The sequence below is a fragment of the Phyllobates terribilis genome, unplaced genomic scaffold (genome assembly GCF_046119375.1).
Source record: "Phyllobates terribilis strain yellow unplaced genomic scaffold, ASM4611937v1 Scaffold_1__5_contigs__length_1240528914, whole genome shotgun sequence".
Classification (NCBI taxonomy): Eukaryota; Metazoa; Chordata; class Amphibia; order Anura; family Dendrobatidae; genus Phyllobates; species Phyllobates terribilis.
The window spans coordinates 1,198,538,041-1,198,553,275 of NW_027362761.1; the positions used below are offsets into that span (position 1 = coordinate 1,198,538,041).

Consider the following 15,235-nt stretch of genomic DNA (forward strand, 5'->3'; position numbering starts at 1 on the left):
TACATGATGATGATGATGATGGGGGTTATCCTCTGGCGATACAGGGCGGGTTATCAGCCATACTGGGGCCCAGTTACCAATTAGAGAGGGACCCCTGTAGAATTGGCCTTTCCTGGACGGCCACGTTCCCTTTGTCCTGCTTTGTATCTGGAGGTGGTCGGGGTTTATGTCATCTATAAGACAGGTCATCAGTGTGAGATGAGCCTCGTTCCTCGTGGCCCTTAACTCCTGGCCCTCAGTAATGGATCAGTTCATATACGATTACGTCATTGAGGCGAACAAAGAGATCGAGCGGCAGAACCGGGATCTGGAGCAGCAGGAGCATTACGACGTCTTCGGGCAGAAGCTGTGAGCGCTGCGCCTTCGCCTTGATGTAGCGTTCTCCATCCCGGCCCATTAGTGAAGCGACGGCAGAGCCACAATCACCATCTGTGAGCCGCGTCTCCCTCCTGTTTAGATGCCATTAGTCTTCTCCTACAATCTGCTCCATGTCCGGGTAGGGAGGGGGGAGCTTATAAATCAATGTGCACCTTCATGTGTTGCGTCTGTTCACAAGCCACCGGTCGAGTCCGCGCCTGCCACCTGGTTTAGGCTTCGGCAGGTCACGTGAGCGAACCATTAGCGAGTCAGGCATCCATAGTGAATGAAGAAACTTGTGAAATCTCCATTCACTTCTCGCATTTTGACTCTACATGGCCGCGCCCGGTGACGAGCGATCGTCTTCCATTGTCAGGACGCTCGTTTTTAGGCTGCTGCATTGGTCGTATCAAAAGAGCTGCAATCAGCCATGGAAGTGGCCACAGGGACCAGTGCTAGCCTTAATATCTGCATCAACCTATCCACATGCAAAAAACAATAGGGACTATATGTCTGTTGGGACTGCACCGTCCCCCCCCATGGAAAACGATTATTCCGGGGTCCCGCTGCCCCCTGAAGACCTATCATTGCGAAAGTTTCATGTTTTCAGTATTGAGGGATTTTTTTTTATCAAAGGATTTTATAAGCCATTCCAAATCAGCAATACGTGGGGAACATTTACGTTACTTTAACTTTCTGCGCTAGCCAAGCGGTGGAGGCAGCCATGGAATGGGAGGAGCATTTATATATCACCCCACCTCTTATGATTCATTGCCGAAGATGCACTACATTTACTCCCCCGCCATGGCTGCCTTCCACATGTTATTGTGGGGTGCACGTTCTTAAGTGTGATCCCCTGAAGCCATAGATCCAGTGAGCGAAACACTTCAATGTACCAATCCTGTATGTTTCCATGGTTACAAAAGACAAACAAAAGTTGTTTTTTTTTTTACTCGTGACACAGGTGCCGCTGTCACATCGTAGCATAATGCAGGTGAGTGGGGGCACATTGTGACCTCTCAGGTACCGCAACAAGCAAAAAATCCAACTGGGTCTGACTTTTTGTGGCTTGATTGTTCTGGTACCGTAGTGGGCGCAAGGTTGACCCCACTCACCTGTATTACCCTGCAATGTAGCTGCTCACCATGACCCGTGTCATGGGAAAAGTCGCCGGCCTTAAGGTGGCATTTTCCTCTACTCACACAGCCTGAAAACTGAGTGAAAAGTTCCCACTATAATGGCAGGATCTTGTTGTTTTCTTATCCCGTAAGGGTCCAACATCTAACATGTAAGCCTTAAGGTTTTTGCAGCATTTGTACTGAGAAAATGCTGATAGAATTGAAATGCTGCGTCTTGGCAAAAAAAAAGCAACAGGACTCCAAAAATGAGTCAAAAAAAAAAAAAAGCATCGTGTGAATGAGATGTAAAATACGCAACAAAAGCCATGTGTGAGCATCAGCCCAGTCATATGGCGCAGGGCTGATGTGTTTAACATCAAGATCTTTCGTCTAAGAAGGAGATATTTCAGAACTGGCCCCCAGGTTTTACCTCTTTAGACGAGTTCCTTGTCTTTCCTAAAACATGATCCGGCCCATCCCTGGGGACACGCGGGGCCGGATCTAGTCCTCTCCTCTATTCCACTAATGCAGCTATTTTGCAAACATGAACCAATTTTTTTTTTTTAAAGAGACACTATATTTCATCTTCAGCTAATGGGGATGTAATTAGACAAAGGGGCGGGTTCTACTTGCTTGGAAAGGAGGAGCCATAGCTTCTTTTGTGACACCTCACCTTATAAAGTCATTGGAAGTCATAAATGTCCTCTGTTTAACACTACAATTTTTTTCACCCATAACCTGACCCTCTTCCCCTTCATACCCCTGGCATTACGGCAGCCACGTCCTCTGTAAACGTGGCTCCCGTCCAGTAGGGTTGTCATGGGGACGTCTTTCTTCCCTTTTGTTATATCTGGAGCCGCGGCTCCCACCATTATTACTACCACGTTTATACATTGAGACGTGAGATAATATTGTGTTGTCGTGACGTAGAATTAGACTTGTTACTGATTTGTGTCTCGGGGGCCGGATCGTGGTGACTTGTCAGAGAACGAGCCGCCATGTCGTGACCTCCGAGTACCTGGAGAGATATGTGATGTATCTATGCATGGACAGTGCCTCGGAGAACGGGGAGGGATTAGCAGGCGACGTAGCTGGACTATAGACGGGACATGGAAATTGTGGAACATGTGCCCAGCCAAAAATATTGGACAGCCAAGGCCAGAACCCCACCGGTTGGAGTTTGGCATCACTTGGTGTCTCCAGTGGCGATGATTAAATCTGTAAAATTTCATGTAATCGAGGTGAACGCAATTCCTGAACGTAAAGTGGTAACAGAAAAACCTGGGATTGGTCAGTGGTACGCCTCACCATCCCCAACCCGCACCTTGCCTGGGGGCATGGTACAGGCTAGATTAATGGAGCAGATATGACAGTCTGTATCATAGTGTTTCCTCGTCTTCTCTAACTTAAAGGGGTAGTCCACTTGGGAAAATTCAGTATTGCTGATCCCACTGCTGATAAATCTGGTATTCAGTGTCCAATTCGCCTGCAGCGCCACCACTGTGACTGTGGTTGGCTTGTCGCTGCCCAGGCTGTGATCGGTTGGCTGGTCGCCGCCCCCGGGCTGTGATCGGTTGGCTGGTCACTGCCCCCGGGCTGTGGTCGGTTGACCGATCGCCGTCCCCGGGCTGTGGTCGGTTGACCGATCGCCGTCCCCAGGCTGTGGTCGGTTGACCGATCGCCGTCCCCGGGCTGTGGTCGGTTGGCCGGTCACTGTCCCCAGACTGTGGCCGGTTGGCCGGTCTCCGTCCCCGGGCTGTGGTTGATTGGCCGGTCGCCGTCCCTGGGCTGTTGTCGGTTGGCCAGTCGCCGTCCCCGGGCTGTTGTCGGTTGGCCAGTCGCCGTCCCCGGGCTGTTGTCGGTTGGCCGGTCGCCGTCCCCGGGCTGTTGTCGGTTGGCCGGTCGCCGTCCCCGGGCTGTTGTCAGTTGGCCGGTCGCCGTCCCCGGGCTGTTGTCAGTTGGCCGGTCGCCGTCCCCGGGCTGTTGGCCGGTCGCCGTCCCCGGGCTGTTGTCGGTTGGCCGGTCGCCGTCCCCGGGCTGTGGTTGGTTGGCCGGTCGCCGCCCCCTGGCTGTGGTTGGTCACCGCCCCCGGGCTTTGGCCGGTCGCTGCCCCCGGGCTATGGTTGGTCAGCTGGTTGCCATCCCCGGACTGTGGTTGGTTGACCGGTCGCCGCCCCCGGGCTGTTGTCGGTTGGCCAGTCGCCGTCCCCGGGCTGTTGTCGGTTGGCCGGTCGCCGTCCCCGGGCTGTTGTCGGTTGGCCGGTCGCCGTCCCCGGGCTGTTGTCAGTTGGCCGGTCGCCGTCCCCGGGCTGTTGTCAGTTGGCCGGTCGCCGTCCCCGGGCTGTTGGCCGGTCGCCGTCCCCGGGCTGTTGTCGGTTGGCCGGTCGCCGTCCCTGGGCTGTGGTTGGTTGGCCGGTCGCCGCCCCCTGGCTGTGGTTGGTCACCGCCCCCGGGCTTTGGCCGGTCGCTGCCCCCGGGCTATGGTTGGTCAGCTGGTTGCCATCCCCGGACTGTGGTTGGTTGACCGGTCGCCGCCCCCGGGCTGTGGTCGGTCGGTCGGTTGCCGTCTCCGGGCTGTGGTTGGCTGGCCAGTTGCCGCCCCCGGGCTGTGGTCGGTCGGTTGGTTGCCGCCCCCAGACTGTAGTTGGTCGGCCGGTTGACGCTCCAGGACTGTGGTCGGTCGGTTGGTTGCCGCCCCCAGACTGTAGTTGGTCGGCCCGTCGACGCTCCAGGACTGTGGTCGGTCGGTTGGTTGCCGCCCCCGGGCTGTAGTTGGTTGGCCAGTCGCCGCCCCTAGGCTGTGGTCAGTCGGTTGGTTGCCGCCCCCGGGCTGTAGTTGGTTGGCTGGTCGACGCTCCCGGGCTGTGGTCGGTTGGCCGATCGCCGGGCTCGGGCTGTGGTCAGTCGGCCGGTCGCTGCCCTGGCTGTGGTCGGTTGGCTTGCTAGTCGTCGCACTGGTTGTGGTCAGTCAGCTGGCTGGCCAATGTGGTCGGTAGGGCGGTCAATTGCCCTGACTGTAGTTGGTCAGCCTGTTGGTGCCCTACTGACTGTGTTCAGTAGGGCGGTCAGTCGCCCTGTCTGTGGTTGGTAGGGCAGTCAGTCGCCCTGGCTGTGGCTGGCCGGCTGGTCGTTGCCCGGGCTGTGCTTGTTTAAAGCGTGGGTTCGTGTAAGGGTTTCCTTGAACTACAGAGAACTAAACCTGTGCAGCTTAGAGAGGCAGTCACCTGTACAGCAGAGAGACTTTCCTGTGACCACTGCAGCTCCATGCAGTAAAATAGTAGTCACTCAGACAGGAAGTTAAGTGGTTGCCGGGCAACTTGAGGTGCCACAACTTAAAGGGGAAGTGTTAGAAAATGAGATGAGCACAGAGTCGCTGTGACGTAGTGCCGCTGAGTGTAATCGCATGGCGGCAGCCTTAGCGGAGTCCTGGCAGCTTGTCGCTCCGCGTTCGCGCTGCTGGTCCCTCCAGGAGGATATTCCGCTTTGTGAAAGCCATACTGACGTAGAATAGAGATGTGTACTTTACTCTCGGAGACGTGGATTCTATAGGAAGTGTCTCCATTAATGGTTTTTGTTTTTTTCATTTGACCACTTGGGCTAAAACGCTAATTTTAATCTTTAGCTCGCTGATTGTTTTATACAAGGACGTTTGGATATATATATTTTTGTCTAATCGTCTGGATAGAGCAGTAACCCGTTGTCTGCACTGTATCGCGGGGCGCCTGCACTGTATGTGGGGGCCAACACGAGCCCCAGCGCTCCAGGTAGGTGGCGGGGTATGCTATCAATGATGAGCACACATTGGCTGGTTTATTAAAGGGACACCAGCCACATAGGGTGGAGTGCGCCTGGCGTGGTTGAATACCTTTCACCAGACGGGTACTACCATTGAGAAGGCGGCGCGCGTCGTGGCCGTCCGCTTACCTCGTATATATAGAGATTATTTTGTGATAAATTGTCAAGAGACTGTGACGGTGCTAATCCAGGTGAGACGGCCGTGCCTTCCAATCACCGCACATCAGCCTGCGAGCCGCACCTACCAAACCCAACCTATACCCCCTCCCCTAACGCCCCGACATTTAAGGGGTTAACGGCGCTGGTGAAAGGATATCAAACTCGCTCGTCCCATCTTTTTTTTTTTACGTTTCCAGCACGTTCTATGTTATAGGAATTTAAAAAGATAAAGAAAAAAAAAAAAAAGTTTAAGAATAAAACTCTTTGGGGACTGAAGTTTCGGATTCTGGATAAAAACTGAACTTTCTTTTTTTCTTTTCTAAGTATTGTAGATACTGTAAGACCTGCGGCGGGGGCTCCCGTATAACGTCAACACGCGGGGGTCCCGCCGCGGTACAACGACTGAATGAATGAAGTGCCATTATACCGCGCGACCAAGACGGTCGGCGGGTCCTGGCCGCACGTAGCGTCCTCAAGGAGTTTACACGCTTCGCTGACCTTCACCTCCGGCAGCTTGTGAGTGAGTGCGTCAAGATTGCTGAAGTTATAGGGGCCGACGGGACGGTTACGCGCAAAAGTTTCCCCACTCCCAATCGTTTTATGGCGCCACTTTTTGGACGTGATTTAATTCTTTTTTGTACTGATCTCGAGTCGTAAGTTTTGACTTAAAGGGGTATTGCCATCTCCAAGATCCCATCCCAATATGTAGAAGGTATAAAAATATCAAATATTTCCAATTAGAAATGTAGTATAGTTCTTCTGATTCACTATGCCACTTACCCAGTGTGCAGGGCATTGCAGTAGCTTAGGTTACACCTACTACATATTGGGATAGGATCTTGGAGATGGCAATACCCCTTTAATGATAGTCTGTACTCTAATCACATCTAAAGCTGCATGCAAAATGCTGTTGTCAAATCCCAGCGCTGCCCCTCATTCCCTGGTGCGGTAAGACTAAGATCCCAGCGGACGGTCAGTCCCACAAAGCAATAATATAACGGATGGGGGGGGGGGGTTTAGTGAAGAATTTTAGGAGGCAGGTAGTCACTGCAGCTTTGTATGTGACTAGAGCATACCGTATAGCAGCGATTTGTTCAGGAGGCAATATGAAGATGATTTGTTGCAGCTTTAAATGTGAACGAGGTTTATGATGTAGCAATATTACGTGTAGGAGGCGGCAGCAGTCAATGCTAACTACAGCTTTATGTGTGAGTGGAGTATCAAGCAGTGTATTCAGCTCCTCTGACCTGACGAGTCCGCAGAAGCTCTCCAATTACTATTCCCCTCTAAATTTAAAGGATATGGATGACTTTGGGGGTCTTTGCTTACCATAAATACATGTATTTTGGGCTAAAAATCATTTTTGCAATTGAGTGTCATGAAAAATTGTGCACCCTTCACTTTCTATAGTCTCTGTGCTGCAGAATGAGTTAACTGAGAATCCATCAGTGAGCTTGTTTTCTTGGCAAGAGAGTTGATAACTCTGAGCAAGAACTTTTTAACCGAACCTTGCAGTCTTAAACCAGCTGAGAGGAGCCCAAACACGGAGGAGCTCACTGACCGACTCTCAGTTGCCTCATTCTGAAGAACAGAGGCTTTAGAAGGTAAACGGTGCAAAATTCTTCATAGAATCCAATTGCAAAAAAAAAAAATTTTTTAGCTAAAAATGCATGTTTTAAAGTAAAAAAAAAAATCAAGAAATTTGGCCCCCAAAGGCCTCCCCTTTACTTTTATCAGCAGGATTTAACCAAGGGAAGACGATAAAAACGACCGCCCCCCCAATGCATTACAGCAAGGAACGCGTCTGCCAGCACACTGCTCTATTAATACAATGGGCAAGTGATGGGAAAGTGATTGCAGCTTTAGATGTGACTGGAGTACAATGTTAAATTCCTATCTATGTATTGTACAGCGATGCGAATCAGGCTCAGGCTGACATGAAGCGCCGCCCGTCTCTGGGAACTGTTCTTTCTTTCCTCATAAAAAATAATAAAAAAAAAATCCCATATATAAATGGACAAAAAAAAAAAAGCGCGGAGCGTCAGCGCGGCCTGATTCATAAAAACCGCCGGAGGAGTGCGGTGCGGAGCGGAGCGTAACCGTCCCAAGGAAAGGTTTCTGATTTTTTTTATTTTTTCTTACTATTGTTTTGCACATTTGTCCACGTTGTCGGATACCCGGCGGTATTCACAAAAAGGGAAAATCTTCAAAGATTAAAGAACTGTGACTTAGAGATTTATTATTAATTACTTTACCTCAGAGCACTAGTGAGATGTAGCTCCAGTCTGTTCACCACCGAGAGGCGCCGGCGCGCCGAGCTCTCCCTCCACGCCGTGCCAAATTCACTTTATTTTGGTTTCTTTCATTTTTGTTGGATTTTACGGTTTTACTTGATTTTTTAAAGTGTTTTTACTCTCGTCCACAGACACTACTGTAACTTCAGTAAAACTGAACCGTGTGATTGCAGCTTTTGCTATAACTATTGTATTTATTACGACTTAGTATAGAGAAATGTTATGAAATGACCTTTCCATTTATTTTTGTATTACTTTTAATGTTTTTACTTGCCGTTGTGCAAATCTGATTTTTACACTTAACTCCAATGTATTGCTAGATAACAATAAAGTATTTTACGTCTGTTTATTTGTGTCCTCTGAGTGTCTTTTATTGCCTATAATACTGCCCCTATGTACAAGAATATAACTACTATAATACTGCTCCTATGTACAAGAATATAACTACTATAATACTGCCCCCTATGTACAAGAATATAACTACTATAATACTGCTCCTATGTACAAGAATATAACTACTATAATACTGCTCCTATGTACAAGAATATAACTACTATAATACTGCCCCTATGTACAAGAATATAACTACTATAATACTGCCCCTATGTACAAGAATATAACTACTATAATACTGCCCCTATGTACAAGAATATAACTACTATAATACTGCCCCTATGTACAAGAATATAACTACTATAATACTGCCCCTATGTACAAGAATATAACTACTATAATACTGCCCCTATGTACAAGAATATAACTACTATAATACTGCCCCTATGTACAAGAATATAACTACTATAATACTGCTCCTATGTACAAGAATATAACTACTATAATACTGCTCCTATGTACAAGAATATAACTACTATAATACTGCCCCTATGTACAAGAATATAACTACTATAATACTGCCCCCTATGTACAAGAATATAACTACTATAATACTGCCCCTATGTACAAGAATATAACTACTATAATACTGCCCCTATGTACAAGAATATAACTACTATAATACTGCCCCTATGTACAAGAATATAACTACTATAATACTGCCCCTATGTACAAGAATATAACTACTATAATACTGCCCCTATGTACAAGAATATAACTACTATAATACTGCTCCTATGTACAAGAATATAACTACTATAATACTGCCCCTATGTACAAGAATATAACTACTATAATACTGCCCCCTATGTACAAGAATATAACTACTATAATACTGCCCCTATGTACAAGAATATAACTACTATAATACTGCCCCCTATATATAAGAATATAACTACTATAATACTGCCCCTATGTACAAGAATATAACTACTATAATACTGCCCCTATGTACAAGAATATAACTACTATAATACTGCCCCTATGTACAAGAATATAACTACTATAATACTGCCCCTATGTACAAGAATATAACTACTATAATACTGCCCCTATGTACAAGAATATAACTACTATAATACTGCTCCTATGTAAAAGAATATAACTACTATAATACTGCTCCTATGTACAAGAATATAACTACTATAATACTGCCCCTATGTACAAGAATATAACTACTATAATACTGCCCCTATGTACAAGAATATAACTACTATAATACTGCCCCTATGTACAAGAATATAACTACTATAATACTGCTCCTATGTACAAGAATATAACTACTATAATACTGCCCCCTATGTACAAGAATATAACTACTATAATACTGCCCCCTATGTACAAGAATATAACTACTATAATACTGCCCCCTATATATAAGAATATAACTACTATAATACTGCCCCTATGTACAAGAATATAACTACTATAATACTGCCCCCTATGTACAAGAATATAACTACTATAATACTGCCCCTATGTACAAGAATATAACTACTATAATACTGCTCCCCTATGTACAAGAATATAACTACTATAATACTACGTCTATGTGCTAGAATATAACTACTATAATACTGCCCCTATGTACAAGAATATAACTACTATAATACTGCTCCCCTATGTACAAGAATATAACTACTATAATACTGCTCCCTATGTACAAGAATATAACTACTATAATACTACCTCTATGTGCTAGAATATAACTACTATAATACTGCCCCTATGTACAAGAATATAACTACTATAATACTGCCCCTATGTACAAGAATATAACTACTATAATACTGCCCCTATGTACAAGAATATAACTACTATAATACTGCTCCTATGTACAAGAATATAACTACTATAATACTGCTCCTATGTACAAGAATATAACTACTATAATACTGCCCCTATGTACAAGAATATAACTACTATAATACTGCCCCCTATGTACAAGAATATAACTACTATAATACTGCCCCTATGTACAAGAATATAACTACTATAATACTGCCCCTATGTACAAGAATATAACTACTATAATACTGCCCCTATGTACAAGAATATAACTACTATAATACTGCCCCTATGTACAAGAATATAACTACTATAATACTGCCCCTATGTACAAGAATATAACTACTATAATACTGCTCCTATGTACAAGAATATAACTACTATAATACTGCCCCTATGTACAAGAATATAACTACTATAATACTGCCCCCTATGTACAAGAATATAACTACTATAATACTGCCCCTATGTACAAGAATATAACTACTATAATACTGCCCCCTATATATAAGAATATAACTACTATAATACTGCCCCTATGTACAAGAATATAACTACTATAATACTGCCCCTATGTACAAGAATATAACTACTATAATACTGCCCCTATGTACAAGAATATAACTACTATAATACTGCCCCTATGTACAAGAATATAACTACTATAATACTGCCCCTATGTACAAGAATATAACTACTATAATACTGCTCCTATGTAAAAGAATATAACTACTATAATACTGCTCCTATGTACAAGAATATAACTACTATAATACTGCCCCTATGTACAAGAATATAACTACTATAATACTGCCCCTATGTACAAGAATATAACTACTATAATACTGCCCCTATGTACAAGAATATAACTACTATAATACTGCTCCTATGTACAAGAATATAACTACTATAATACTGCCCCCTATGTACAAGAATATAACTACTATAATACTGCCCCCTATGTACAAGAATATAACTACTATAATACTGCCCCCTATATATAAGAATATAACTACTATAATACTGCCCCTATGTACAAGAATATAACTACTATAATACTGCCCCCTATGTACAAGAATATAACTACTATAATACTGCCCCTATGTACAAGAATATAACTACTATAATACTGCTCCCCTATGTACAAGAATATAACTACTATAATACTACGTCTATGTGCTAGAATATAACTACTATAATACTGCCCCTATGTACAAGAATATAACTACTATAATACTGCTCCCCTATGTACAAGAATATAACTACTATAATACTGCTCCCTATGTACAAGAATATAACTACTATAATACTACCTCTATGTGCTAGAATATAACTACTATAATACTGCCCCTATGTACAAGAATATAACTACTATAATACTGCCCCTATGTACAAGAATATAACTACTATAATACTGCTCCTATGTACAAGAATATAACTACTATAATACTGCCCCTATGTACAAGAATATAACTACTATAATACTGCCCCCTATGTACAAGAATATAACTACTATAATACTGCCCCTATGTACAAGAATATAACTACTATAATACTGCCCCTATGTACAAGAATATAACTACTATAATACTGCCCCTATGTACAAGAATATAACTACTATAATACTGCCCCTATGTACAAGAATATAACTACTATAATACTGCCCCTATGTACAAGAATATAACTACTATAATACTGCTCCTATGTACAAGAATATAACTAATATAATACTGCCCCCTATGTACAAGAATATAACTACTATAATACTGCCCCCTATGTACAAGAATATAACTACTATAATACTGCCCCCTATGTACAAGAATATAACTACAATAATACTGCCCCCTATGTACAAGAATATAACTACTATAATACTGCCCCTATGTACAAGAATATAACTACTATAATACTGCCCCTATGTACAAGAATATAACTACTATAATACTGCCCCTATGTACAAGAATATAACTACTATAATACTGCCCCTATGTACAAGAATATAACTACTATAATACTGCCCCTATGTACAAGAATATAACTACTATAATACTGCCCCCTATGTACAAGAATATAACTACTATAATACTGCCCCTATGTACAAGAATATAACTACTATAATACTGCCCCTATGTACAAGAATATAACTACTATAATACTGCCCCTATGTACAAGAATATAACTACTATAATACTGCTCCCCTATGTACACTAATATAACTACTATAATTCTGCCCCTATGTACAAGAATATAACTACTATAATACTGCTCCCTATGTACAAGAATATAACTACTATAATACTGCCCCCTATGTACAAGAATATAACTACTATAATACTGCCCCTATGTACAAGAATATAACTACTATAATACTGCCCCCTATGTACAAGAATATAACTACTATAATACTACCTCTGTGCTAGAATATAACTACTATAATACTGCCCCTATGTACAAGAATATAACTACTATAATACTGCTCCCCTATGTACAAGAATATAACTACTATAATACTGCCCCCTATGTACAAGAATATAACTACTATAATACTGCCCCCTATGTACAAGAATATAACTACTATAATACTGCCCCCTATGTACAAGAATATAACTACTATAATACTGCTCCCTATGTGCAAGAATATAACTACTATAATACTGCTCCCTATGTGCAAGAATATAACTACTATAATACTGCTCCCTATGTACAAGAATATAACTACTATAATACTACCTCTATGTGCTAGAATATAACTACTATAATACTGCCCCCTATGTACAAGAATATAACTACTATAATACTGTCCCTATGTACAAGAATATAACTACTATAATACTGCCCCTATGTACAAGAATATAACTACTATAATACTGCCCCTATGTACAAGAATATAACTACTATAATACTGCTCCTATGTAAAAGAATATAACTACTATAATACTGCTCCTATGTACAAGAATATAACTAATATAATACTGCCCCCTATGTACAAGAATATAACTACTATAATACTGCCCCCTATGTACAAGAATATAACTACTATAATACTGCCCCCTATGTACAAGAATATAACTACTATAATACTTCCCCTATGTACAAGAATATAACTACTATAATACTGCCCCCTATGTACAAGAATATAACTACTATAATACTGCCCCTATGTACAAGAATATAACTACTATAATACTGCCCCTATGTACAAGAATATAACTACTATAATACTGCCCCTATGTACAAGAATATAACTACTATAATACTGCCCCTATGTACAAGAATATAACTACTATAATACTGCTCCCCTATGTACACTAATATAACTACTATAATTCTGCCCCTATGTACAAGAATATAACTACTATAATACTGCTCCCTATGTACAAGAATATAACTACTATAATACTACCCCCTATGTACAAGAATATAACTACTATAATACTGCCCCTATGTACAAGAATATAACTACTATAATACTGCCCCCTATGTACAAGAATATAACTACTATAATACTACCTCTGTGCTAGAATATAACTACTATAATACTGCCCCTATGTACAAGAATATAACTACTATAATACTGCTCCCCTATGTACAAGAATATAACTACTATAATACTGCCCCCTATGTACAAGAATATAACTACTATAATACTGCCCCCTATGTACAAGAATATAACTACTATAATACTGCCCCCTATGTACAAGAATATAACTACTATAATACTGCTCCCTATGTGCAAGAATATAACTACTATAATACTGCTCCCTATGTGCAAGAATATAACTACTATAATACTGCTCCCTATGTACAAGAATATAACTACTATAATACTACCTCTATGTGCTAGAATATAACTACTATAATACTGCCCCCTATGTACAAGAATATAACTACTATAATACTGTCCCTATGTACAAGAATATAACTACTATAATACTGCTCCTATGTACAAGAATATAACTACTATAATACTGCTCCTATGTACAAGAATATAACTACTATAATACTGCCCCCTATGTGCAAGAATATAACTACTATAATACTGCCCCTATGTACAAGAATATAACTACTATAATACTGCCCCTATGTACAAGAATATAACTACTATAATACTGCCCCTATGTACAAGAATATAACTACTATAATACTGCTCCTATGTAAAAGAATATAACTACTATAATACTGCTCCTATGTACAAGAATATAACTAATATAATACTGCCCCCTATGTACAAGAATATAACTACTATAATACTGCCCCCTATGTACAAGAATATAACTACTATAATACTGCCCCCTATGTACAAGAATATAACTACTATAATACTTCCCCTATGTACAAGAATATAACTACTATAATACTGCTCCTATGTACAAGAATATAACTACTATAATACTGCTCCCTATGTACAAGAATATAACTACTATAATACTGCCCCCTATGTACAAGAATATAACTACTATAATACTGCCCCTATGTACAAGAATATAAAACTACTATAATACTGCTCCCCTATGTACAAGAATATAACTACTATAATACTGCTCCTATGTACAAGAATATAACTACTATAATACTGCCCCCTATGTGCAAGAATATAACTACTATAATACTGCCCCTATGTACAAGAATATAACTACTATAATACTGCCCCTATGTACAAGAATATAACTACTATAATACTGCCCCTATGTACAAGAATATAACTACTATAATACTGCTCCTATGTAAAAGAATATAACTACTATAATACTGCTCCTATGTACAAGAATATAACTAATATAATACTGCCCCCTATGTACAAGAATATAACTACTATAATACTGCCCCAATGTACAAGAATATAACTACTATAATACTGCTCCAATGTACAAGAATATAACTACTATAATACTGCTCCTATGTACAAGAATATAACTACTATAATACTGCCCCCTATGTATAAGAATATAACTACTATAATACTGCCCCAATGTACAAGAATATAACTACTATAATGCTGCTCCAATGTACAAGAATATAACTAATATAATACTGCCCCCTATGTACAAGAATATAACTACTATAATACTGCCCCCTATGTACAAGAATATAACTACTATAATACTGCTCCAATGTACAAGAATATAACTACTATAATACTGCCCCTATGTACAAGAATATAACTACTATAATACTGCTCCTATGTACAAGAATATAACTACTATAATACTGCCCCTATGTACAAGAATATAACTACTATAATACTGCCCCTATGTACAAGAATATAACTACTATAATACTGCCCCCTATGTACAAGAATATAACTACTATAATACTGCTCCTATGTACAAG

At 41.5% G+C, this 15,235-nt stretch overlaps 1 protein-coding gene across 2 annotated transcripts in view; it reads left to right on the top strand.

Annotated features, from left to right (window-relative positions):
* The window catches only part of DNAAF9 (dynein axonemal assembly factor 9), a 79,036-nt gene extending 70,964 nt beyond the window's left edge, over window positions 1-8,072 (top strand). For both annotated transcript variants that reach the window (XM_073649304.1, XM_073649310.1), the window contains one exon: window positions 240-8,072. In XM_073649304.1, the coding sequence (XP_073505405.1) occupies window positions 240-352 (113 nt within the window). In that variant the 3' untranslated portion in view covers window positions 353-8,072. The remainder of the gene's footprint in view (window positions 1-239) is intronic.
* The last annotated feature ends 7,163 nt before the right edge of the window (window positions 8,073-15,235 follow it).